Source organism: Penicillium soppii, assembly GCF_028829465.1.
Source record: "Penicillium soppii strain IBT 18220 chromosome Unknown utg000001l, whole genome shotgun sequence".
Classification (NCBI taxonomy): domain Eukaryota; kingdom Fungi; phylum Ascomycota; class Eurotiomycetes; order Eurotiales; family Aspergillaceae; genus Penicillium; species Penicillium soppii.
Genome location: NW_026643231.1, coordinates 2,195,839 through 2,220,973, shown reverse-complemented (window position 1 = coordinate 2,220,973; position 25,135 = coordinate 2,195,839). Strand labels below are relative to the sequence as shown.

Genomic DNA, 25,135 nt, shown 5'->3' with positions numbered 1-25,135 from the left:
ATTAAACGATTGTATATTAACTTCATTTGTTCAATGAGTTTTACCTTGTGACAAATACCATTGATAGCAAAACATGCCTGCATACATCTACATAGTTATATACTCTCAATATCATAATACTATGTACACAATGCAAACAAGTAAATTTCAAGGTCATTAATTCCCAAAAGCTTACAAGGCTTCTATACATTTCAAAAATCAGAATGAGTTATGTTGTATTAGCTAAGTGAAAGAAAATAAGAGTCACCTGACGGACGACTATCCGTCGGGCCGGAGTATACTACGATACATTATTGTATGTACCCAGGCTCACGTGAACCCACCCCCCCCCGGGACCCCATCTTACCCCCAACGTCCCTCTCAATAATTTCTATGCACCCCCATGGCATTCACGTGAACTTCAGGAGATAGCCACCATGCTCATATACTGGGCTATTACCAAGACCCCAAAGGGTTGCTTATGGTTGCAATTATAGAATATGTTCTCACAAATGTCCCAGTCTAGCCTCCGACTGAGGTCCATTGGACGGGTCGGATCACAATTTCCGACTAGTACACTGAAGCCGACATACTCTACCGGCTTATCTACAAGCAGAAATCTACAAACGGCTTTATTCTTCCCAGGTTTGTACCGTCTCAATTACCTTACAAACCCTCGAATGGCGGCTGAGACACGCGCTAGGGCATGGCGTTCAACGGGTTGGCATGGTCAACGCATGGATTGAAAGCTTCCCCCAAACCGCTGCCCAGGTCCTGGACGAGATGGACAGCACCCTTGGATTTAAATTATCCAGCATCATATCCGATGGGCCCAACTCTAAACTCAATAAGACGGAAAACTCACAACCTGCGGTCATGGCGACGTCGGTCCTAATACTTCGTGTATTGGAGAAGGAGTTTGGCTTCGACGTCAAATCTCGCATCGATGTCACACTTGGACATAGCCTAGGAGAGTTCTCTGCATTGGTCGCCGGTGGCTATCTTGAATTTGGCGACGCTCTCCGGTTGGTTCGACGTCGGGCGGAAATAATGGCCCAATGCACGCGCAATTTGGTCGAACAATCCGGTGAAACATACGGCATGGTTGCGCTCCTTTGCGAACCTGAACACCTGGACAGTTTACTTCGAACCGTCCAGGAATTCCTTGGCCTTGAGCCACCAGGCATCGAAGGCGACACACATAACCCGGTCCCACCGATTCAACAAGTGGTTGTCGCAAATATCAACTCCAAGAACCAAATCGTGCTTAGTGGTAGCCTGGACCGAATCAAAACCCTTTTGATTCAGTTGCGTCAATTCGGTGGTCATGATCCGAGGGCCGTCAGATTGAAAAGTGACAGTCCATTTCACAGTCCTGCCATGGCGCGAGCCGCCGATTACATGAGACATGCCCTCGAACAGATCGACATCAAATTCCCGGCATCAGTACCATGTATTTCGAATGTTTCTGCCCTGCCTTTCAAATCCAAAGAGGACCTCACTGATCTACTCTCGAGGCAATGTACCGACACGGTGAGATGGTGGGACAGCATTCGCTATCTTCACCAGGAACGAGGGGTAAGGCGATGGATCGGAATTGGGCCAGGAAAGGTTGGGCGAAATTTGGTTGGCAAGGAGGTTGGGAGGGTTGACACCAAAGGTGGCGGAGTTTGGGCTGTCTGTGATCCTCGTGAGATGTCAAGAATCATGATCGCCTTGAAGGAGACTGAATCAGAGAACTGAAAGCCGCAAACAATATAACAGCATGAATCATTGTATATCTCTACTCTGGAAACCGCCGTCTTGGTGTCACTGAAAGCGCAAAGGTTCAACCTTTGATTAAAACATAGAATTAGATGCAATTTTTGAATCGGTCGTAGGATAGGTTCTGAGTAAATTTGGGGGAATATATTGAATGACCTAGATTTTGGATATTGTTCATGGCGCCGGAGTTTTTTGCGTGTCTATTATGTTTCCTCCCTTTACAAGGCCGTGCCTGGAGCCCATGAATCGCCAATATGTTTGACATCCGCAACGAACTTTTTATTAGAGATTGGCTGGCATGCTGAAAGAGAAGCAGCTGAGTTTCCAGGGACCGGTACGTGATCGTCGGGGGAGTAGAATGGGTTCTGCAAAAGCTGAATATACGCACTCTGTAATGCTCGAAATGCCTGTCATCAATCGTTAGGGGGTTGATCCATTTCGGTGGACGGCTTGTCACTGGACATTGACGCAAGACACACCGGCTTCATATCAGAATCTCTCAAACCGTTCAAAGCAGAGCCTGCTGGCTTTGCAGCACCGGTCGCATCTTCCCAGCCAAATAGATCCACGATGATCAACAATTTCACGCCAGTGGTGGTTAACCAACCATAGGCCGCAAGTCGCTCGTCGATTGCATGTAAGAGTCCCAGATCCTGATCAATGGAAGTTTGTTTGCAGCGAATATCAAAGATATCAAGACATGAGTTCAATAAGAAGGAGAACTCGATTGTGGAATCCGAGTATGGGGGAAACAAGGCAATATGAAGAGGGTTATCCTGGCGCATCAAGTCAGTGAACAATCATTCCGTGGAGTCAGGTTTTGCAGGGTTATACATACTGCTTTTCCAATCACGCCAATACAAGCAATTTTGGGACCTGCCATTGTTGAGAGAAAGAACCCTTGGAACACGCAAATTATGGGTTGGATTTAACTCGTGATCTGGAAGTTGGCGTTTAAAATCTCTGACAATATAAGTTTATGTGTGATTTTTTTATCTCCATAGCATGCTCAAAATCCTTGGAAATTGAGTAGGGGTCAGTGAAATGAGTCTGTGACAATTGTAGTCGAATGGTAGATATAAAGTAGAAGTACAGTGATGTCGTTCCGGTAACTAGCTTAGCAATTTTCAGGCATTAAGGCAGAAGCAGTGAAGAACGAGCCAATGATCACACAGGCAATTCGATTTACGAGCACTTCACCGCCTTTACCATACCGAACTGTACAAGCTCAAAGTTACAGGCTTTCAACCAATGAAATCAAATACAATGGCTTATGTCATTCTTATCAAACAGCGGCTATACCAAGGTACCACTCTGCGCTTGAGGTCTTCCACTTCGGAACCTTCTTGGGGTTCTCCTTGTCTTGCCAAACCGGAGCCCGCCACCTCTGCACTTTTTGCCCTCAATTTCTATATCAAGTCGTCGCCACCCAATTTAGGCTGCGATTCACCTTTAGAGAACATTCGACCTCAAGGTTCACGACTCATTCATTTGCCTCTATTCATTCCAATCGAAGAGAATTCTCAAGATGTTGCCAATGGCAAGGCCCGCCGTTTCTGGCGCTCTGTGTGGTAGGTATCTTTCTGGAAAATATCGATAAGGTGGATTTACTGATGGATAGTAGCGGTGCGCCCCCGTTTCGCACTTTCTCTTCCCCGTGCTCAGCCCTTGGCGGCTCTTTCGACTTCTTCGATCAAATCCGCGACTGCACTCGAGCGTCAAACACCAACAAGCCAATTGACCGCGTCAGGCAAGGTCCGGACGGAAGTGCCTCTACCCAGCCAGGAGAAGAAAGAGGGTGCTATGCAATATGTCTTGTTTGTAGCTTCGCTTTCTACATGCGTGCCCGAACATCCGCTAACTCCCATATAGGACCACCCTCGATCAAGTTGCCAACTGGGCCCGTCAGAGCTCTTTGTGGCCTATGACCTTCGGTCTTGCATGCTGTGCCGTGGAGATGATGCACCTTTCGACTCCCCGCTATGATCAGGATCGTCTTGGTATTATTTTCCGAGCTTCTCCGCGACAGTCTGATGTCATGATTGTTGCTGGTACATTGACGAACAAGATGGCTCCTGCCCTGCGCCAGGTTTACGATCAAATGCCCGACCCCCGCTGGGTTATCAGCATGGGTAGTTGTGCCAACGGTGGTGGCTACTACCACTACAGTTACTCAGTCGTACGAGGCTGTGACCGGGTTGTGCCGGTTGATGTCTACGTACCTGGATGTATGTCTATTATTTCCCCCTAAAACTTGTGTTACAGTTGACTAACCAAAACAAAGGTCCTCCCACCTCTGAGGCATTGATGTACGGTATCTTCCAGCTGCAGAAGAAGATGAGACATACCAGAATCACACGCATGTGGTACCGCCGTTAATGGAAAAAAGCAATGAGCGGGACTGTTTCTTTTATCAATCATGCTGCATGGTGGAACCAACCTCTACCACCGTGGAGTGGAGTAATTGTGTCTTTCTACTCTGTATATCAATATCAGATCGAAGTCTGATATTTCGTCCTCTTTTTTGCGTATCTCTTTTTTTGCCCTATCGGAATATCCATTCAAAAGAACTCAAATACACATCCTATGATGATTGGTTTAAATTATCGCTCTGTAGGGAGTATTTCAAACGTTGGTATCAAGTTCATCCTTTGATATTGTGACAGATGCAGTAGCGTTTGCATCCAAGATTGTTTTCGCATTTGCTTATCCATGTTTGTCATGCCTCTCTAGCTATAGATAGATAGAGGCTTTTTTTCTCCAAGTCCCAAAATTCATTCATCATACACCATCATATTCAAGATCATTCTTCATTCTTCACATAGTGTGGTCTTATCATACTGCTATCTATTTATTCTATAAAGTCGCAGAAAATCGCTGGCAAAGAATTACTAATACATATAGTTGTGTGGTAGTTCGGCAGAAAGATAATCCGAGCCGGTGATCGCACTCCGGAGTTACCCTGATGCACCCATTCCAAGGCTTGCTACGGACGCTTGACGGCTCTCAAGGAATTTAAGCAGTAAGTAAATCCAACAGGGCATACATAACAACCTGCAATCTCTTATTTTATATGGTATTGGGGCACGAATGGGCTGACATTGAACTCCCAGGTCAGAGTCTTTTCATCATGGCTCGCGCTATCTTGAACGCCGCCAAGTCGGCATCAAATGTGGTCTCCATCAACCAGGTAGGTCCGATACTTGGGATGGTAGTGGCATAACTCTAGGTGGAGGCTTACCATCCGCGCAGAAATACACCGTTCAGTCCACTGGTGTCTGGGAGCGCATTCGTCGCCTTTTCGCTGTCGACCCCAACCGCTCAACCGGTATCCCCTTGAACTCTCAATACCGTCTACCTACCCCAGGCTCTTTGCCTCCTCTGTCCTACGATGACCCAGTGACTATCCCTGCGGGCGACATCGCCGATAACCCCTACTGGAAGCGCGACGTCCGGAGAAGCTACCCCCAGCTTAGCACTGTGCGCCAAGCAGATGCTGTGGGACTTCTTACCGTTGGTAGCCAGGCCGCCCCCAAGGACGATGTCCTCAAGATTGGACAGGCTGGAGAACAACAACTAGTTGCTGTCAAGGCGCAAGGTGAAGAGCGCGGCCTCGCTGCTCTCTTTGAGCAAGATAAGAAAAGCATTCAAGGTGTTCTGGGTGCCAATGGCTTGCCTCCCAACCCTGCCAACATCAATCCCATCTCACAGGAATCACAGTCCAAGTACGTGCTTGGAACAGAGAACGGTTACCCCGAGAAGTATGTGAGATATTTGTATTGATTGATTGATCCCAGCTAACCATCCACAGATATACCTGTCGCACCTTTGTTTGATTAGACGGGTACATGTAGCCAGGAAATACATATTTTATTCCAGATTTTATTGCATCCGGTTCATTGAATGGTGTCTCTCAAAGTTTTTCGAGATACAATCTAGATCAATAGTAGTTTCTCGTGTGACAAGGTTGACATTTTTCACCGGGGGGGGGGTCTGTTTTGATTTTTGATTGTGAGGTCAAACGCTGGGGAATATTGTATATAGTCGAGAATGAGATCTCTAAATCCTACTGTACTACTGGAATACTGGAAACCTGGAGTTCAAACGGAGATATGTAAGGGGCCCGTCGATGATACCATGGGAATACCGCATGCGGTTGGAAAAAGAATCGAATTACAGTACAGTTGATGATACTAAATATATGTACCTACATACAAGGGGTTGCAGGTATACTTCTGATATAATACAGGCAATATGCATATCAATCAATCGTGTCTAATATTGTAGATAGTAGCTTTTGTATAATCTCCAAGCCCACTTATTATCTCCAGGTTTCTCATAGACCCACTGACATTTCATATAGAATAGATTAATTAGCATAAACCAAGTTTCTTCCAATTGAAACTTGAATTTAAACATACTTTATGCATATAGTAACTATCCAATGTATAGAATAGTTGAAACTTGGATAAATGCGAGTTGACGTCATGGCTTTCATACTTTGACATCCTGAATCATGACGACGTCACCTCAACTTTCCCTTCATAAGGAACGCCTTCTCACTCTTTTCTCTTCCCCAATTTATCTTCTATACTTTGAGCAAAAATGACTACTTTGCACTGTAAGTGGTGGAACATTTTTATATCTTCTTTTCAAACATGATTAACAAGGCCTAGATCTCCCCCCCTGTGAAGCCCTCCGCCATTGCGCTGGGTACCATCTTCACCCACACTGCCTCCCTGGGCATCCTAGCCCCCGTTTTTGGTGACACCTATCACCGCGCTCAGGCTGCCAACTCGAAGGAGGAATTCATCAAGTCAAAGGAAGCCGCCGGTGCCGCTGCAGCTTGGGGAAGCTCCCTTGCTGGAAGTGCCGTTCAAACCTATGGTGTGGCTGCCTTGATCAATGCTACCGGTACCTTGAGCTACAAGGGTGCTGCGTATTTGGGAACACTTATCTTCTTTGCAACTTCCGCTCCAGGCGTACGTCCCAACTCACCAAGTCGCTGTAGTATATATACTAATTTTATCTCCCACAGGTTGTGAGCCAGGTCTTCTCCGAGAAGCGGCCACTTGATACCATTGCCGTTGGTGCTCTCTCGCGGGTGTTCGAGACTGTCGGACTCAGTTTGTTCTTGACTTGGTGGGGAACACGCACTCACCCCTTTGACTAAAGGGTATGGGAAACCACATATCAAAATCCTCTAGTAAGATTATGATTGGATGTGCTTAGAGACTTCAATCGAATTGGTTAATTGGTTGTACATGTACACTGAATATGACATTACCTTGATAATTGAATTCATGTAACCTATGTTGTTTCACAGTATAATATAGCTCCGTATCAATACTTTATTGAATCTATTAATATGTTAGTCAAGATACCCACATTCCCCAGTGTGCCCACATATATTTGTAGATCGACTGAAAGAAACATTTGGTTTTTCATTCTAATTGGCCTGGTGGGACCTATCATTATACATTAACCATATTTACAAGCAGGGTATAATAATGTGCGTGTATGTTCTATATATATCACTTCAATGCTATACTATATATACATATGCATATGGCATTGTCGATCGCATTCATACGGACCAAAGCTCGTGTACACCTTCGTACAATAGCATACATATATACATATGTACGATATTGTATCTCGAATATCATTGATGCTATTTGAAATGTCTATATAGGTATCAATTATTGATCAACTATCGACTATGTTCATTTCTATGAATTAGTTGTAATTAATTGCAGTTTTCAATTTTATTTAGACTCGCCACCATGTATGTATATATCATGTGATACGATTGTTGACTTTATATATGGAGAACGATAACAAAAAAAAGTCACCCCCCACTAAAACCTCCTTTATCAAAATTCCCCCACGATGATCGAAATAAAATCTTCAACTTTGGACTCAGAACTAGATCCACCGTCAAGTCCAGATGGGTTCAATATCAGTGAATCATTGGCCCCACGACGTGAAAATAGCGCTGCGACGACTACCGACATTTCCTTTGATGGACTCCTGAAGGAACCTTTGCTACTAAAAGAAGATCTGAAAAATGGATGCGGTGGTCAGCTATGGCCAGCAGGAATGGCACTGGCCAAATACCTTTTGTGCCGTCATGCTACCAATCTATCTGATAAGACAATGTGGGTGCTCAAATCCAAGCCTGCCTTCTTTTCCTCGAAATTTTTTCTCTCTCTTTGATCTCTAATTCAAACAGCGTGGAAATTGGAGCTGGAGGTGGACTCGTTGGACTTGCGATGGCACGTGGATGTCAGCTCGAACACCCCATTTATATCACAGACCAAGAACCCATGTTTTCTCTAATGAAAGAAAACATCCAACTGAACAACCTCGGTCCAAATGCGACTGCTGCGATACTAAACTGGGGAGAACCGATCCCAAACCAGATTCCATCGAAGCCGGATGTCATCATTGCGGCCGACTGCGTCTATTTCGAGCCGGCATTCCCTCTCTTGATCACCACGCTTCAGGACCTCCTTGGGCCCAACTCAGTCTGTTACTTCTGTTACAAGCGCCGCAGACGAGCCGATCTCCGATTCATGAAGATGGCGAAAAAGGCTTTCGAAATGGAGGAGATCCGCGATGATCCCGGTGCCTCTGCGTACGACAGAGAGAATATCTTCATCTACACAATACGTGCCAAACGTGAAAAAAAAAATGAACACGTGAGATGATATGTACAATGCTAGAAATATGTTTTATGTAGAAAAGAAAATCTGACTCCGGAATAATACACACACTGGTCACTCAGTCTCTCAAGTTCCTTCACAGTTTCAAATTATCCCCTCTGGTTTTGGCACCTGCATTGACGGTATCACCATTGATATCGGTCACACGACCATCCTTGCCAATGACCTTGACTCCTCCCTTCTTCAGATCAGACATCATCTGCTGTTTTTCAGCCGCCTTGCCGGGCTTTTTCTCGGAAGCTTCGGCATTGGCCTTCTTCTGGGTCTTCTTATTCTGGCGCCTGTTCCTGGCCTTCTCTTCGCGGGACATTTCCTCCTTGGAGATTGATGCACCATTTCTGAGAACCACCTCTCCTCCAACCTTGCCATCATCGCCAGGTGCGTAAATTTCCTGGGGAGCGAGTCCTACAGGCCCGCCGGCAGCACCGCCAGCGGTGGGGCGTGCCTCTTCCATCATGATTGTTGGCGCATCAGTAACGACATTGATGCTTGCTTGGGCGATCTTGGGCTTGTAGTGCCAGTTGCATAGTGTATCCAACTGAGCACTGACATCGTTCCACAGACTGGTGATCTCGGCGTGTTCCCGCATCAACTTCCGGTCCTTGGTGTCGACAAAGTTGGGATCATTGGCCTTGAGATGTTCGGTTTCATACATCTCGGCCAGACCTTGCTGTGGCTTGGTATCATCCAACTCGAATCGGGGCTTTCTTCCAGCCTGTTGGCCCTCAGCGCCTGGCCGACGACGGATCACTTCATCAAACTCCGTAGCGAGAATGCGACGCTTGACCAGTTCCTCGATGTCTTCGGTGGTCTCGTTGGTGACAACGGGGACGGGCTTTCCAATCCGTTCAAAGTCAAGATCTTCTTCAATAAGAGAATTAACAGGTCTTTGCACAGCTCTGGCTTCACCGGCAAGCATCCATTCCTTCTTGGCCACATTGGCGGCCTCCAGACGGCGGATTTCATCTGCAATCCGCGCCTTCTGCTTTTCGTGTGAGGATTTGGGAGCATTTGAATCCCCAGCTTTGTCAAGATCGTCACCTTCGCCTTCAGCAGAGTCTTCCTCCTCGTCAAACAAATCTCGTCGAACGTCGGCCATAGCACGATCGACATCAGCATCGTCAACAGGCGCCGCATCGGGTTGTGTTTTAGGAAGTGCGCGAGCCTTCTTGTTGGAGGGCTTGCGGGGTGGAGGTGCGAAGAAGTCGGCATATTTGATATCACTAGTGTTGACCCAGCCAGCAGCCTCTTCATCATCAAGACCTTCGGCGTCTTCATCGTCGGAGTCGGAGTCAGCGCCGAGATCGGCATTGCCGAACGTCGGCCCCTCTTCCTCGCTATCATCCATCTGTTCGTCCTCATCTTCGGTTTTGTGTCGTGAGTTCTTCAATGCATTGCTGTTGCTGACCGGGGCGGCATTTCCAGCCATCAATGGGTTGGAGTGCCAGTCGAGATCCTCCTCGTCGCTGTCTTCACCCTCCTCAGGTCCTCCTTTGGCATCCTGTCTTTCGAGCGCCTCTGATTGCTTGTTGAAGTCATCGATGGAGAAGAACCCATCATTCAGACCGAACTTATCCTCGACGAAGATTTCGGGCGCTTCTTCCTCGGAGGCCATGGATTTATCGTCGTCCCATTCCTCCATGTCTTCTTCGTCTTCCATGTCATCATCCTCCTCGGCCACGGCCTCGGATCCCAAATTAGACTCTCCATCGAGGTCATCTTCGGCGCCCGAGCCTTCAGAGAGATCATCCAACATTCCCTCCTGGCTGTCACTATCGGATTGCTCAAGCTCAGAATCTGAGATATCCTCGAGCTCAGAATCCTCCTGATCCAAAAAACCATTGTGCTGGGTAATAAGAGTGATGTCTCGCTCGACTTCTTCACCAGTCGACTCCAGAATTCGTGTGGCCTGCTCCCATATTTGATTTGAAGTGAAGCCATCTACGTAGAGGTTTTTCAGTTGAAGTTGGGTGGCAGAGGCTGATTCGAGGTCTGATCTTTTGCGCTTTTTGTTGATCTGCCGGCGAGTAGTTTGAGCGTCCACGACAGATCCAGCGAGGGAGTCCAAAATGTGCTTTGCGGAGTCCACGACGGTGGTATGTAGGTCGTTGGTGGGTCGGAGAAATCCCCATGGTGAGGACAGTGCAGATGAGAGAGCCATTTCAGGCTGTGGGACCTTTGCGACCGCACTTGACTTTGATTGCTTCCTAGCCATTGTTGAGTATTGAGTACAAAAGGGTTCAAAGTCGGCAACACGAAAAAATTATCGGGCAGAGAGGGACGATCGACCAATCAGAATGGTTGGTGATAAGATAAGGATACACACCATATACACCTCTTTCTCTCTCTACACCTCTAGGGCAAACAATGTACATAGATACTCTCTTCTGTATTCCATCTCGTCTAGTTGGATATCCTATTTCTTAGCTTTCATACTTTTGATACATTCCTTATAGCTTCAATTTGAAATCTTAGGGTTGCTGAATTTGTTTTGCCAAGGTTTGCCCGTTTTGTGGTCGAATATCAAATTATACCGGTTCATGATCAACACTCTACAATATTGAGTCTTCAGTTGGGCTCACATATTGTCATGAACTTATGATAGATAAGAAGATGTTGCATCGAAATGGATGTCATTAGACCGCCACCTGCTACTTAGGATGACGCCAGTCTTCCATCATGGATCGACATATTGATAATCTCAACACGACAAGAGCACCACCCCGTAAAAATCACATCCTGAGATATTGATCTCCGAAGTTGAGAGGATTTTTCTGAACACCAGTACTCTTCTCCTACCAGATCCGCCTGTAGCTACAATAAAGAATTGAATCCCCCGCCACAGAAACGGTCTAGAACACAAATGTCTTTGGCGGCTTATAGTTCCTAGACTGTGAATTGCCTCAATTCAGGCGTTGAAGAAATATAAAATGTCAACAGACCGTCATGGTGACAGAAGTTCCAGCTTGAAGCTTTTTGGCAATATCGTACTTGTCGTTACCCTATTTAAGTAGCGGTCTTCCGTACTCGTATGCATAGTTCTGTTGCTCATCAACTGTTTCTGATATCTTGAGCAAGTGATCAAAGTTTGCCACCGTCTCGTATACACTGTAAACCAGTCAAAATGCCTATCTCCCAATATGTCGAGAGACCTGCCAGTGGGTCCAAATCGCAGTTTGAGCCAGGTGAGTACAGGTCTTCCAAATACAGGACCCAGCTTGGGCTCATGCAATTGTATAGGCCATAAAATCCCTATCCAGCACTTGACCAAGCCGGGATTGCAGTCTGACATGGGAAATCCAAAGCCCGTGTCCACTCATATTCCCACCGAGGATGGTGGATACCAGATCTATAAGGCCGCTGGAAAGCTTGAAGGAAAGAAAGCGATCATCACTGGCGGTGATTCTGGTATCGGCAGAGCTGTTGCAATTCTGTTTGCAATGGAGGGCGCGTCAAGTTTGATTGTTTACTTGCCCGAAGAGGAGTCAGATGCGCAAGAGACTAAGAGAAGGGTTGAGGAGTATGGCCAGCAGTGTCATACTCTGGCCATTGATCTTCGCAAGAAGGAAAACTGCCAAAAGATCATCGATGTCTCTTTGCAGAAGATGGGTGGTATTGACATTCTTGTGAACAACGCGGCATTCCAAGACATGTTGAGCGATATTAGTGAGATAGATGAGTGAGTTGATCAGATCTGCAAATGTTGATATGTTACTGATACGACAATAGAGCACAGTGGGAGCGAACTTTCGATACCAATATCAACTCCTTCTTTTATCTATCCAAATATTCTCTTCCACACATGAAGAAAGGATCCACCATCATCAACTGTTCATCTGTCAATCCTTATATTGGCCGAGGTGATCTTTTGGACTACACTGCTACCAAAGGAGCAATTGTCGCATTCACACGAGCTCTGTCGAACCAGCAGGTGAAGAAAGGCATCCGAGTGAATTGTGTATGCCCAGGCCCAAGTAGGTATCATCTGCATTCTGTATCAACTGAGTACTAACGAGACAGTCTGGACGCCTCTGATTCCAGCCACGATGCAAACCGCCGCCATGGAACAATTCCATGCTGTGCCACTTGGTCGACCGGGTCAACCCAGCGAGGTGGCGACATGCTTTGTTTTCCTGGCGAGTCAGGATAGCAGTTATATTTCTGGACAGTGTCTGCATCCCAATGGAGGTATCATGGTCAACGGATAGGGGATTGTACACGGTGATCAATTAGTATATATTGTACTTGACAAAGCAGCCCAAATCTGAAACCGATCTTGACTACGAAAACAATGCACGCAAATTAAGACTATAGGCCGCTTCATGCCATATGATATCTAGTATCTTAGAATGCCGTTTGTGATTTTGCGGCTGTACATTACTGCTCTCGCCAGTTTTGAATCACTCGGACTCATCGGGGTTTGCCCCCAATCGTTTCCCTTAATTTTCCTCCTCATCCTCCCTTTCATCCGTGTGTTGCTTGTCTTCCTGATCATCCTTTGAAGCATTGGCAACGATCTTCTGGACAGCATCCACAGTCGCATCTGGGCCACCTGCCTCACGAAGCAAGATTTTACCCTTCTTATCAACTGCAAAGACACCTCGCATAGTGCCCTTGGGGGATTTCTTGAGACCAATAGCTGCAATCAGAGTGGCCTTGGGGTCACAAAGAAGAGGATATTGAAGGTTTTGTTTGGTTTTGAAAGTGGTGTTGGCCTTGGGAGAATCACCGGAAAGACCGTAAATAGAAAGACCAGAGGAAGTCAGGTGGGTGTGATTATCACGGAACAAGCAAGCTTGTTTGGTGCCTGAGGAGATAGCCATTAGTTTATTGATCGAAGATAGCACGTTTCTTTTTTCTTTGTTTCTTTCTCCAGAGCTCTCAATAACAATACTTACAACCAGGTGTTGAGGCTTTGGGGTAAGTAAACAACACCACGCCTGATTTGCTCTCTTCGAGTAGCTTCTTCAAAGAAGTCGTTTCACCATCATTGGTTTCAATCTCGCCACCGAAAGTTTCAAGGTCGATTATATCATCCACCTCAAGAACCTTTGGGGAGGTCTCTTCAATATCATTATTGACAGTATCTTCTTTCTTAGGAGCTTTGATCTTCTTCTCTGGGACAGGAGGGGCAGGCGCCTTGCGTTTTCTGAGTTCAACCATATTGGAAGGACTGAGGATTACAAAGTAACAATGATGATGACAATAATAACAACGATATATATATATATATATAAAAAGATCCGGGAGATTATGCAAAGTTGAAGTTGTTGATTAGATTTATAACTACAGGGAGAGCACGGAGTAGAGTAAAGAGTAGATCAAACCTAAGGTTTCCCACCTTACGTAACCGGGAAAACCCGTGTTCCTCGCCCTGACCCGGAAAAATTGGAAAAAAAGCATTTTTCCTCTTTTCTGACAGGCCGAGGAGAAAAATCCACTTGACTCCATCTTTTTCTCTCTGTTATCTCTTACTCATATTCGCCTCCGAAGATAGATTTAGAACTCTTTGAACCCTCCATTTCTCTAAATCTTTCTTATACTTCTTCCATTACTTTATTCCTCTATTCCTCTGATTTCTTGCATTTCTGGCATTTCTGGCATTTCTTTCGCCTCAACTGAACTTTCACATTCATACGGTGACTCGTCCAACATGAAGGTCTTCTCTTCCGGTTGCACCTTCAACTACTCATGGGACGAAGTATCTACTGCAAACTGGCGCAAGTACTGTCCCTGGAATGACAAGTCTACACACGTCGTCGGCGTAGATACACTCTCCCGCACAGTCGACCCCAGCACTGGCATTGTGAGTAATCCAAATCAGTTGAACCATCTGCCTTGTGTATGAATATGTTTACTGACTATTGCCTTCTAGCTTCGCACTGAGCGTCTTATCACATGTGACCAATCTGTACCACAATGGGTCCTCTCGATACTTGGAGGATCGAATACCTCCCACGTTTACGAAATCTCCTATGTCGATCCGATTGCGAAGAAAGTCACCATGTGCTCCACCAATTTGACATGGTCAAATGTCCTCAGCGTCCGCGAGACCGTTGTTTACCGGCAATCATCCCTCAACCCGTCTACCACAACTGAATTCAACCAAGAAGCGAAGATCACTGCTCTTTGTGGGGGGTGGCAAAAGATCAAGAACAAGGTCGAAGAGGCGAGCGTGGATCGATTCCGTGAGAATGCCAAGATCGGCCGCGAGGGATTTGAAACCGTCCTCGAGATGAGCCGTCGCGTCTTTGGCGAACAGCGCGACCTTGAAAAGCAGCGCACGCAAGCATGAGCCCCCGAATCCTCAAACCGGTTCCCTTCTTTTATTATTTTCTGCATAAAGCGACTGCATATTCCGGCGTCTTGTTTTGCATCTCGAAGCATCTGGCGCCACTTGGAGTTATTTGTTTTCGCGTTTCGATCTTTCGACTCTTGTCACTCTGCTCATAAATACCACCGTTTGCCTCACGATGCCAATTGGCCCAAAAAAGTTTCGATTTCAGTCACATCAGTTATATTAAGCGATTTATCTATTTTATGTTTGCTTTTCAAAGTTATCGTTATCAACCCGTTCAAGCCTCCCAAGGCAGGCACCCATGTACCATTAGAGTTGCTTGAACATGCATTTCGCCTAGAAAGTCTGTTAACACCTTTGATCCTCTTCCTCTTTGTCATTTCGCGAGATCAGTCTAAAGCGTGGTAAACCCCGATTTGTACATTTCTATCTAGAGCTATCAATGTTGTTTACTTGTGTCAATCTAACAAAACAAACTCAGCATCACTAACACGGTTCTTTCCACCTGGGCAGACCTTGAATGTGAACACTATGGATTTGAAATTCTATTATTGTACAGCAGCATCTTGATTCATATATCGTAAAAACCCCAAGCCATATATCCTATAAAAAATGTCCATGAACACCCATTCCCGAAAATGTACACCAGCAAAGCCTCGCGATTATCCCAATAAACCTCCCAGCACCACGCGACTGACTCCAGCGACCTCACTCTTGGCACTATTTCGGCTGGCGTCTTCGAATTCGCGCACTGCGCCGGCCACCATTATCTTCCGCAACTTAGCATCCGCCTTGGAGAATGTTTCACCCAAGGCCACTGTGCAAACCGAGGGAGAGGATACTAGCGTAGTAAGTCGGCTATAACAATCGATTAAAACATCACATAGCGTCGCAAATGTCTCAAAGAAGTCTGGCTCAAATGGTAATGAAGGCGTGAGAAGATAAGTGTACTCCTCTCCTGGGAGGAGATCTGATGACTCTGTGAGCGGGAAGGATGTGACGGAGGCTCCAGAGGAAGCCGATCCAAGATTCCCAGCCGTATTTTTCAAGTCCGAAGGATCACTGGACTGCATCGGGAGCCCAATCTCGGTTGCAGAGCTAGCGCGGCGAGTCTTAGTACCTGCATGCGCAGCGCGCTTGAACATCTGGGGTATGCGGGCTCTCGCGAGAGTTGAGGAGGAGCTGCCATCCGGAGGATGTACTTGCTGGAAAGCCTCGAATTCCAACAGGAGAGCGTTGAGAGCTCGCAGATATTCAAAAGGCGTTGAATTCACATCCAATATTGTTGGTAGAGAAAGTCCAAGGAGTAGATAATTGATTGCGCGGCGTGAGAGCTTTCTAGCTTCGAAGTATGGCAGACGGGCGATGTCAGCGCGAGAAAAATGCACAGTATTAAACCAATAGACTCGTCCTTCATGACTATCGATTGCACAGTATGGGGTCAGTACACATCTCAGATTGGATGGGATGATGATCCACTCACGCTTTCCTTAGATAGTCGAGGGTTGATATCCGTTTTGCGGCCATTTCATGAATTTGTTGATAGATTGCGCCTGCACTCTGAGGTCCAAGGAGACCACCCCCACTAGATACTGGAGGTGGGAGACCATGTGAAGCTTCATATCCAGCACCGGACTTGGCTGTGTCCCTTCGAGTGAGACTCGGGGTAAATGTAGAAGGGACCATTTCAATATTTCGGAACAAATTCAAATTGATGCGACACGAAAGACAAATTATAGAACAGAAAATGAAGAAAAATGGCTAACTGAAGTCCAGTCGTTGTCGAAAGGGTTCGAATTTCCCCCGCAGAACAAGAAGTTTTGTCTTCTGTTAGTTAATCTTCTCCCCCCTGTAATTTATTTTGCCGATCACCTCCATGTTGTACAATCTACAATCTAAATATTATTGTACTTCTTTACTTCCGACAAATACTTACACAACCTACAAACAAATTCCCAAAAAATACTTGATATGAAATAATGGATTTAACAGCTCCCGAAGATCAAATTCCTTTGCCTGGACAATGGCCTGTTGATCCTCAGGAAGATGTACCAATCTCAGAGGACCGTCTTTGGGTCGATGGATGCTTCGACTTCAGTCACCATGGTAATTCTACTATTCTGCCTACTCAATGTCTGTGAATGGATGCTGATTATCTTTTCTTCTTCTTCACAGGTCATGCTGGTGCTATGCTTCAAGCTCGTCAGCTCGGAAAGGCTCTTTACGTGGGAATACACTCCGATGAAGCGATCCTCGAAAATAAGGGTCCAACAGTGATGTCACTGGAAGAACGGTTGGTTTTCGAAACAAAACTTTTGCTCTTGACTTGATCCTGATACTAAAATACCCTCTTGAGATAGTGTCGCAGCCGTTGACGCGTGTCGATGGGCAACTCAGAGTGTCCCTCACGCCCCCTATGTGACCTACCTGCCTTGGGTGTCCCACTACGGTTGTAAATATGTTGTTCATGGAGACGACATCACTTCAGACAGCGACGGAAATGACTGCTACCGGTTCGTTAAAGCTGCTGGTCGCTTCCGTGTCGTCAAGCGAACCCCTGGGATATCCACAACCGATCTTGTCGGTCGCATGTTGCTGTGTACCAGGAACCACTTTGTCAAATCTGTGAAGGGAACCCTTGCTGGACAGGAAGGCTTTGGGAGTCCGGAAGAGCGGCAGGCTTCTGCCACAGATCTGTTGCGGAGAATTAAAGACTATGCCACAGACGAGAGTGGTCTTCAACCTGGACCTCAGGTGTGGACCTGGACTGGCTCAGGCACAGCCAAGCTAGACCATGTGGTCGAGGAGGCTGGCCTTTTCGAGACCTTGGTCCACGGGAAAGGTCCCAAGCCTGGGCAGCGCATTGTTTATGTTGATGGAGGCTTCGATCTCTTCTCGTCCGGTCACATTGCGTTCCTGCGCAAGGTTACGGAGCATGAGGAGACCGAGGCCCGTCGCAGTGGTTGGTATGAACCGGAACAGATCGAGAAGAGATTGAAGGAGTATAACGAAGATTATCCTCCTGCCTATCTTGTCGCAGGTATTCATGATGACGATGTCATCAACCACTGGAAGGGCTTGAACTACCCAATCATGAACATCTTTGAGCGCGGTCTCTGCGTTCTTCAGTGCCGTGTAAGTTTTGTCATTTTGCCTGATAATTACATGATTGCTGACCATGTTCAAAGTACATCCATGCTGTCGTCTTCTCTGCACCTTTCACCCCCAGCGAGTCATACCTGAAGGCTATGCCTTGGGGGACTCCCGATGCTGTCTATCATGGACCCACGACCTTCATCCCGCTTACCTATGACCCTTACGCTGACCCCAAGAGAATGGGGATTTTCCGGGAAGCCGAGCAGCATGCCTTTCAACACGTGAATGCTGGCGAGATCGTTGGCCGGATCTTGAAAAGTCGTGAAGCTTACGAAGCTAGGCAACGTGCGAAGCTGGAAAAATCGGTAGCGGAAGATCTAGTGAAGTCAAAGGAGGCAGCCGGAGCGACCCAATAGGCTGGCTTTGGGGTAAATACCTACGTAATGAAGATTAGCTGTACATACTATATAGACCTCATCAACTGTGGTTTATAGAACACCTACTACGTTCTTTACATGTACGACATGCAGCAAATTGATATATGATTTGAGTGGACAAAGTGGAACAAACCAAAATGAAAATTCTAGAGATTTATACATTGTACACAGATGTGAAATGAGAGACCACTGGCATTCGTCCAAAAACACTATCTGACCAGCAGGTATATTATGACCAGAATACACAGGTAAATAATTTTACAGATTCAGCCATTTGCCAGTTTGATGCGCTGAAACACTCGGACCCAACTGCTAATTGTTTATTCATCCGCCGCAACCAAGACACCCTTGGACTCAAGGAGCTTGGCAAGCTCACCATTTTGGTGCATGGACATCAAGATATCACATCCACCAATGAACTCCTTCTCAAGGTATAGCTGGGGGATAGTCGGCCACTCGGAGTACTCCTTCACACCTACAAACCCAACACATTTAGCAACCCAATCCGGCAAAGCTCAACAGAGGTCCAACATACCTGAGCGTAGCTCCGCATCCTCCAAAACGTTGAAAGCAACAAACTTCTTAGGGTCAACACCCTGCAGGCCGAGGATCTGAATGCTAGCACGGGAGAAGCCGCACTGTGGTGTCTCGGGAGTACCCTTCATGAACAAAACGACGGGGGCGGAGGCAACCGCCTTATCGATGGCGGTCCGGGTCTCGTTAGAGAGAAGACGGGCATGGAGAACAGAAGGGATGGAGGGTCCCGAAGGAAACTGAAGGGCCGAACGAACGGGGCGCAAAAAGTTTGGCCGCGAGACGGGACGGAAAGCCTGGATTCATGTTAGTTTCAGGATCATTCAACATATATTGGAATATATTGTTTGCAAACACACCGATGCAACTGCCCTGGAGAACATTTTGAATATGAAGACTGATATGTAATAAGAGTGAAGTTCCTAGGTTATCGGGAAATGCGAGCAAGAGCTGACTTAGAATTATTCGATCAGTGGTTGGTTCGGCGTTCCCACATATCCCCACTTTATTTGATATAGTAAGCTGTTTGTGGCCTGAGGTTTGAAATCATTCTTCTTGTTCTTGCTCTTCGTCGACTTCTTCTTCATGGACATTCATGATCCTTTCTTGTTTCTTTGATGTTCGCCTAATTCATGAAAATGGATTCTCAACCCTCATTTATTGCTGAAAATTACAGACATGATAAGAAAATCCATATACTTTTGGCAGCGTCTGGTTCTGTTGCCACAATAAAACTGCCAAATATAACAAAGGCTCTATGTCAGAATAAGAATGTCTCAGTTCGCATCATAGTCACCGAGGCCTCAGAGAAATTTCTCATGGACCAAAGCTCGGAGCAACCAATCCTCGACTCACTACAGAAAATTGATGGCGTGGACGGAATATACCGTGACAAAGATGAATGGTCCCCGGCGTGGACGCGCGGGGAACCAGTCCTACATATTGAGCTGCGCAAATGTTAGTGGTCATGACATCTGATCGTTGATAGAAAGTCAGACTAACTATGATACACTAGGGGCACATCTTCTACTGGTCGCTCCAATGTCAGCAAACACCATGGCGAAGATGGTCAATGGGATTGCCGATAACCTGCTTCTTTCAACTATCAGGGCCTGGGATACGACTGGATTGGTGGACAAAGAATTCAAATCTCTCACGCCAAGGATCTTTGTGGCCCCAAGTATGAACACAGCAATGATGATTCATCCAGTAACCGAGAAACAACTCAAAATTCTACGTGATGAATGGGGATGGAGTAAGTCAAACCCTAATGGCTGGGTGACTTTGCTCTCTCCCATCGAGAAGACTTTAGCTTGTGGAGATGTCGGAACTGGAGGTATGATGGAGTGGAAAGATATTGTCACGGTCATCCAAGAGCACCTGGAATCGATACAAAATTCATACACATTGTGAGGCTTTTGTTTGGTCGTTCGTGTTATTACATATCATAATTGCGTCGACTCGGCCTCCAAGGGCTTCGGCTCTGCAGTATTATATAAACCGAGGTGCTGCATCGCATACTCGGCGAGCAAGCCCACGGTGATCCCTCCGCCGGTCAACAAACATCCATTTTTGAACCACCACCAGCAGTTCTTGACATTCTTTAACTGGACTTTCCAAATCATGACGCCAAGCGAAAGTATGGCACTGCCGCAACTGCCAACGAAGAAAACAGGCCCAGCGCCTGCAGCAATACCTGCAGCCGCGAGAAGGGAGACTTGAGTTACCGCCAGGCCACTTAGGACAGCCTTGGTGTTGTGTTCATGGCGAAGGGCAATTGACTTGATCCCCGCTGCAGCATCATCTTTGATGTCCATGTGTGCATAAATCATATCGTACAGTACCGTCCAAGCAATACAACTGGTATAAAGGGCCCCAGCAGCCATTAAGGCATCGTGATTGGCAAGCAGGTCCACACCCAAGGCCGGGAATCCCATAATTGCTCCCCATGAAAATGCAAGACCCAGAACAGCTTGGGGGTAATTGGTCACGCGCTTGGCGAGAGGGTAGGCTACTACAATGGGTAGACTAGGAATTCCATACCAAAGACATTGAGTAGGGAATGAAACAAGCACACCCAATCCAGCCAACAATTGTGAGCCCGTAAAGAGCACTGCGTTCCGGGGGGAAAGAGCGCCTCTGGCGATGGGACGGAACTTGGTGCGTTCGACATGAGGATCCAGATTACGGTCCCACAAATCATTGATAGCACAACCTGCGCCTCGCATGATCAACGCGCCTGAAAAGAAAAGAGCCGATATGCCGAGGACGTGAAGGGGGGCTGCGCCGGCCATTGGCGCCGCGAGAAGGGTGGAAAAGAGAGTCGGGAAGAAAAGGTAGTATGTACCGGTAGGCTTATCCAGGCGCACCAATTCGGCATATGGGATCCATGAGTTTGGTAAGAACGTGATCAGGCCAGTCTGGGGTGGGATATAGTGTGTGGCCGGATTCTTCTTTGCATTGTCTGTCTCAAGTGGCCTTGTCGCAGGCAATTGCGCAGAGCTGTGTCTAATTTGAACCGGTATTTTTCGGGAGAAGATTCTTGATATGGGGAATCGACTGGCCCTCAATTGCGAGGAATGGACATTGTGAGCGAGTGAGGACAGTCGCCCATTGCATAGGCCGGTGAGGGTGGTGAGAGTGACCTTGGATGACAATCGACCGCGGAGGAGGCGAGAGCTGGAAATCATATCGAAATGAATCTAGGAAGTGAACAGGAAATGGGTCAATCGGTGCAGATAGTCATTATTCTGTTTCCAACAAATTGTAATAATTGCGAAAGCTCCGGGGCAATGGGTAGCTATTCATATGCAGGAAAAACGCGGGTTTATTGCCCCTAAGCCTAATTGGGTTATCACATCTATAGAGAAAAAATTGTTGATCTTTCAATGTTATTTGTGTCTTGCTAATATAGTAAGTAATATATATCTTTGTAAGAACCAAGACAATCAGATATTCTATTTCCAACTCAACTTATTCCAACTAAACATATATGTATGTGTGTATTGAATATTTGCAACAAAACTGTAAAGTGACACACATGTTGGTGCCTGAGGTGTCACGGCGCGTCAAGATCAAAGTGGAAAGCACTCTACTCCGTAGATATATGTACTTTTGGACTTAGCTTCACCTTTCACTTTTCTCAATTTTCAACCTCCTTGACTTCTATTGTTTTCTCTCTATTCTCTCTGCTCTCTCTTTGCTATCTTCTACCTTTCTGGTGACACCTTGCCCTGTATCTCTTCGAGGACTTCCAATGATCTGATCTACATTGATCAATCGACACTGGGCTCCGCGCTTATCCTGTCGCCTCAACGATTATCTACCTTGCTCCTTGAGTCATGACAACCATTTTTCTTAGCTTTACTCTTGATACAGACCCCCACTAAAGGCCAAGTGATCCCTCAGGGCTTGCCCCTTCTGGGGCTATCACTCACGATGCCCGCTCACCGGAGCCGCATGGCATTCGAGCCAATGTCGCCACTACTTGACATAGATGAGATAGTTGACTCAACCCCCAACTTCCAACTCGCGATGCGAGTCACTTGTGACTCCATCAAAGAATTCCCCCTTGAAGACTTTGAGAGACTTGTGTTATACCAAGTCGTTCTGTCTGGTAGACCTCTTGTCATTGAAGGATTCCAAGAATACCTTGACAATAATCTCTTTTCTGAGAAATGGCTTCAAGAAAAGTACGCATCAAAGGGTAAGCTCGTTCTCTGATCCGCATCTACTATCTTCTGATTGATACTGACTGAAATATCCTGGCAGTCGAAGAAGTTCGTGATCTGGTCCGCAAAATGAATATATCGTTCACCATGGGACATTACCTGTCAAGTCTACCGGCCTTGACACGCCAGATGACGACCGAAAATTATGATCAGAAGGATCGACAACGTCTTTATATGAAAGACATTGATTGCCCACCAGAATGGCGCGCATACATTGAAAACATCATACCGCCGTCTTTGTTCTACTTGAATGAAGCTCCCAAGTCCTTCCAAGGACCAGCTTCCCAACAGACGAATCTATCCGAGGTCTCGCAAACCGCACAGGCGGAACTGATCGCCCCAGCAGGCGACCTGATGAGCAGCCTGCCCCCCAACATGCGGGCAGAAAATCTGATGTGCTACATAGGACATGAAGGGACGTACACGCCGGCACACCAAGAAATGTGCGCCAGTTTGGGCCACAATTTGATGGTAAATGCTTCTGAAGGGAATCCAGAGAATGGCAAGCCAACTGTGCCAGGCTCTTCATTATGGCTGATGACTGAAACGAAAGACCGATGCATTGTCGCTGAGTACTGGGTGTCTGTTCTCGGGCATGACATCGATATTGAGGATTTCTTCGCCCCCTTGCATGCGTGGAAGATCGCACCGTTCAAAACTTGGGTAGTTGAGCAGAGACCTGGTGATCTGATTCTTGTGCCACCCCTGGCTGCTCACCAGGTTTGGAATCGTGGAACGCGCACCATGAAAATTGCGTGGAATCGGACCACGGTCAATACGCTCGAATTGGCACTGCACGAAGCATTACCACATGCTCGGATGGTCGGCCGGGACGAGCAATACAAGAACAAGGCCATTGTTTTCTTTACTCTCGAACGCTATTCCAAGTTGCTGCAACAGGCGAAGAAAGTCAGCCATCCTGTAGTCACCCAATTGTGGCAAGATTTCGGACGCCTGTTCGACTTGTACAAAGAGATTTTGTTGTCAGAAACCTTTTCACAGAGGAAGCCAGAGAAATTTGTGGAATATCACGAGTTTCAAAGCAACGTGACCTGTTCCTTTTGTCGCTGCAACATCTTCAACAGATTTCTGACTTGCCCTGGTTGCATCAATGATATTAAGGGCAGCGAAGACGAGCCTTACGACGTTTGTATGGATTGCTACGTGATGGGTAGGAGCTGCCACTGTATCTCAAACCTCCAATGGATGGAGCAATTTCCTTTCAAAGAGCTCACAGATCGATACGACACGTGGCGCCGTCTTCTTGTTTCCTCGGACGAAGAAAACAAGGATTTGAAGCAGAAATATCCAACTTTTGTTGTCGCCCGAGCTCAAGCTGGGAAAAAGTCCATTGCTGAAATTTGCCAAGAGCAACTGGCTCGTCGCCCATGGAACGATCCAAAAAATCCGAAGCCAGCTTTCAAACCTGAAAGAAAACTCAAAACCAAGGAAACCGACGGCGAAGAGAATGACCAAGATGGCCGCCCACGAAAAAAGCGAAAAATTCGACCACCTGTGACCAACAATCCTGAGGGGGTTCACCGCTGTCACGTTTGCCTTCATTTCGAGGTGAATTGGAAGCTAGCATCTTGCTCCAACTGCGACCAGCGTTATTGCTATGGCAGTCTATTCCGCGCTTTTGAGATTTCGCCTCAACAGGCAATGGAAAAACACCACTGGCTGTGTCCCAAATGCCGAAAGGAATGCAGCTGTGGTGCATGTCAACGTGACTCGACGATGAAACCTTACGAACCAAACTGCACCTTGCTTGGTCATGACACGAGCAAGGTCGCAGACCCTCGTAGTGTTGAATCATTGGTGGACTTCAAGAAGTCCAATCTCTGGTGGTTGAAAAAATTCGGTGACGATGTGCACGGTCGAATCTATAAACGACAAAAAGAAGTCGAACAATCAGAGATCGAACGACAGAAACTTCTTGAAGCGGAAGGCTTCAAATTTGAATCAAGTCCATTTGACCAACCCACCCAGAACGTCCAGAGTGGTTCCGATGGCCTGGTTGACATGGAAATTCCTGTTGATCCATCCTTGTTGGACGAATCTTTTCTAAGCGCAGCCGCTTAGTCCACACAGCAGGACAAGCGCCTGTCGTCATATGCTTGTACCCTGAATGTTGCTTGCATGACTTCTTTTCATTTTGTTTTACCATTAGTGGAAGCAATTGCTACAAGAGCATCTATCGATGTGTTTGATTGATTTGTGATATCCCGAAGAGTTCATCTCTTCAGCGACATGTTTTTTTAAGTCCAATTGAAATGAAAATATGAACTTAACCCGTGAGGTCTGCAAATCAATAGATTTTACAATTTTATATCAATCTTACGCCTTTTCTACCCGTTTATGTAACTATGGCGACCATTTGAAACAGTACTTTTGCTTGGTTTTTCTGTTTCTCTCAGTATCTCTTTCTATGGGTCTCTTTTTTACTTTTCATATATTCTTTGGTGTCTCATTGCAATCTGGTTCTGATCTTGCATATGCAAAGGCTAATTATCCCCGATATCCTTGTAGTTGAACACCTTTGATACAAGCTATTGCCAGACCTTTAAG

The 25,135-nt window shown here is 46.5% G+C and overlaps 16 protein-coding genes across 16 annotated transcripts; 10 read left to right on the top strand and 6 right to left on the bottom strand.

Moving 5' to 3' along the window:
- Positions 1–705: 705 nt before the first annotated feature.
- Positions 706–1,722, top strand: N7529_000849 (ACP S-malonyltransferase; the record flags this gene model as incomplete). Its single annotated transcript, XM_057236380.1, has 1 exon — positions 706–1,722. The coding sequence occupies one exon, from the start codon at positions 706–708 to the stop codon at positions 1,720–1,722; it is 1,017 nt and encodes a 338-aa protein (XP_057103183.1).
- Positions 1,723–2,156: 434 nt separating this feature from the next.
- On the bottom strand, positions 2,157–2,626 carry N7529_000848 (uncharacterized protein; the record flags this gene model as incomplete). Its single annotated transcript, XM_057236379.1, has 2 exons — positions 2,157–2,519; positions 2,582–2,626. The coding sequence occupies 2 exons, from the start codon at positions 2,624–2,626 to the stop codon at positions 2,157–2,159; spliced, it is 408 nt and encodes a 135-aa protein (XP_057103182.1).
- Positions 2,627–3,271: 645 nt separating this feature from the next.
- N7529_000847 (NuoB/complex I 20 kDa subunit family protein) lies at positions 3,272–4,122 on the top strand (the record flags this gene model as incomplete). The annotated part of the gene is made up of 4 exons (XM_057236378.1): positions 3,272–3,314; positions 3,368–3,560; positions 3,616–3,971; positions 4,028–4,122. The coding sequence occupies 4 exons, from the start codon at positions 3,272–3,274 to the stop codon at positions 4,120–4,122; spliced, it is 687 nt and encodes a 228-aa protein (XP_057103181.1).
- A 751-nt stretch (positions 4,123–4,873) lies between these two features.
- On the top strand, positions 4,874–5,579 carry N7529_000846 (uncharacterized protein; the record flags this gene model as incomplete). Its single annotated transcript, XM_057236377.1, has 3 exons — positions 4,874–4,933; positions 4,996–5,504; positions 5,555–5,579. 3 exons carry the CDS (start codon positions 4,874–4,876, stop codon positions 5,577–5,579), a joined length of 594 nt encoding a protein of 197 aa, XP_057103180.1.
- Positions 5,580–6,419: 840 nt separating this feature from the next.
- N7529_000845 (DUF1761 domain-containing protein) lies at positions 6,420–6,916 on the top strand (the record flags this gene model as incomplete). The annotated part of the gene is made up of 2 exons (XM_057236376.1): positions 6,420–6,725; positions 6,782–6,916. Coding segments are annotated over 2 exons (441 nt in total), but the record flags the coding sequence as incomplete, so codon positions are not given.
- A 719-nt stretch (positions 6,917–7,635) lies between these two features.
- N7529_000844 (uncharacterized protein) lies at positions 7,636–8,456 on the top strand (the record flags this gene model as incomplete). Its single annotated transcript, XM_057236375.1, has 2 exons — positions 7,636–7,904; positions 7,979–8,456. 2 exons carry the CDS (start codon positions 7,636–7,638, stop codon positions 8,454–8,456), a joined length of 747 nt encoding a protein of 248 aa, XP_057103178.1.
- Positions 8,457–8,547: 91 nt separating this feature from the next.
- N7529_000843 (rRNA-processing protein MPP10) lies at positions 8,548–10,686 on the bottom strand (the record flags this gene model as incomplete). Its single annotated transcript, XM_057236374.1, has 1 exon — positions 8,548–10,686. The coding sequence occupies one exon, from the start codon at positions 10,684–10,686 to the stop codon at positions 8,548–8,550; it is 2,139 nt and encodes a 712-aa protein (XP_057103177.1).
- Positions 10,687–11,595: 909 nt separating this feature from the next.
- Positions 11,596–12,679, top strand: N7529_000842 (oxidoreductase, short-chain dehydrogenase/reductase family; the record flags this gene model as incomplete). The annotated part of the gene is made up of 4 exons (XM_057236373.1): positions 11,596–11,656; positions 11,712–12,150; positions 12,201–12,445; positions 12,492–12,679. The coding sequence occupies 4 exons, from the start codon at positions 11,596–11,598 to the stop codon at positions 12,677–12,679; spliced, it is 933 nt and encodes a 310-aa protein (XP_057103176.1).
- A 231-nt stretch (positions 12,680–12,910) lies between these two features.
- Positions 12,911–13,634, bottom strand: N7529_000841 (thioredoxin peroxidase DOT5; the record flags this gene model as incomplete). Its single annotated transcript, XM_057236372.1, has 2 exons — positions 12,911–13,278; positions 13,370–13,634. The coding sequence occupies 2 exons, from the start codon at positions 13,632–13,634 to the stop codon at positions 12,911–12,913; spliced, it is 633 nt and encodes a 210-aa protein (XP_057103175.1).
- Positions 13,635–14,124: 490 nt separating this feature from the next.
- Positions 14,125–14,766, top strand: N7529_000840 (putative mitochondrial protein sorting (Msf1); the record flags this gene model as incomplete). Its single annotated transcript, XM_057236371.1, has 2 exons — positions 14,125–14,277; positions 14,347–14,766. 2 exons carry the CDS (start codon positions 14,125–14,127, stop codon positions 14,764–14,766), a joined length of 573 nt encoding a protein of 190 aa, XP_057103174.1.
- A 665-nt stretch (positions 14,767–15,431) lies between these two features.
- On the bottom strand, positions 15,432–16,455 carry N7529_000839 (uncharacterized protein; the record flags this gene model as incomplete). Its single annotated transcript, XM_057236370.1, has 2 exons — positions 15,432–16,188; positions 16,253–16,455. The coding sequence occupies 2 exons, from the start codon at positions 16,453–16,455 to the stop codon at positions 15,432–15,434; spliced, it is 960 nt and encodes a 319-aa protein (XP_057103173.1).
- A 293-nt stretch (positions 16,456–16,748) lies between these two features.
- N7529_000838 (ethanolamine-phosphate cytidylyltransferase) lies at positions 16,749–18,281 on the top strand (the record flags this gene model as incomplete). The annotated part of the gene is made up of 4 exons (XM_057236369.1): positions 16,749–16,875; positions 16,945–17,062; positions 17,130–17,904; positions 17,958–18,281. The coding sequence occupies 4 exons, from the start codon at positions 16,749–16,751 to the stop codon at positions 18,279–18,281; spliced, it is 1,344 nt and encodes a 447-aa protein (XP_057103172.1).
- Positions 18,282–18,622: 341 nt separating this feature from the next.
- Positions 18,623–19,219, bottom strand: N7529_000837 (monothiol glutaredoxin GRX5; the record flags this gene model as incomplete). Its single annotated transcript, XM_057236368.1, has 3 exons — positions 18,623–18,777; positions 18,838–19,132; positions 19,196–19,219. 3 exons carry the CDS (start codon positions 19,217–19,219, stop codon positions 18,623–18,625), a joined length of 474 nt encoding a protein of 157 aa, XP_057103171.1.
- A 255-nt stretch (positions 19,220–19,474) lies between these two features.
- N7529_000836 (putative flavoprotein) lies at positions 19,475–20,249 on the top strand (the record flags this gene model as incomplete). Its single annotated transcript, XM_057236367.1, has 2 exons — positions 19,475–19,793; positions 19,852–20,249. 2 exons carry the CDS (start codon positions 19,475–19,477, stop codon positions 20,247–20,249), a joined length of 717 nt encoding a protein of 238 aa, XP_057103170.1.
- A 32-nt stretch (positions 20,250–20,281) lies between these two features.
- Positions 20,282–21,526, bottom strand: N7529_000835 (putative para-hydroxybenzoate-polyprenyltransferase Coq2; the record flags this gene model as incomplete). Its single annotated transcript, XM_057236366.1, has 1 exon — positions 20,282–21,526. One exon carries the CDS (start codon positions 21,524–21,526, stop codon positions 20,282–20,284), a length of 1,245 nt encoding a protein of 414 aa, XP_057103169.1.
- A 748-nt stretch (positions 21,527–22,274) lies between these two features.
- On the top strand, positions 22,275–24,649 carry N7529_000834 (putative JmjC domain protein; the record flags this gene model as incomplete). Its single annotated transcript, XM_057236365.1, has 2 exons — positions 22,275–22,542; positions 22,608–24,649. The coding sequence occupies 2 exons, from the start codon at positions 22,275–22,277 to the stop codon at positions 24,647–24,649; spliced, it is 2,310 nt and encodes a 769-aa protein (XP_057103168.1).
- Between the last annotated feature and the right edge of the window lie 486 nt (positions 24,650–25,135).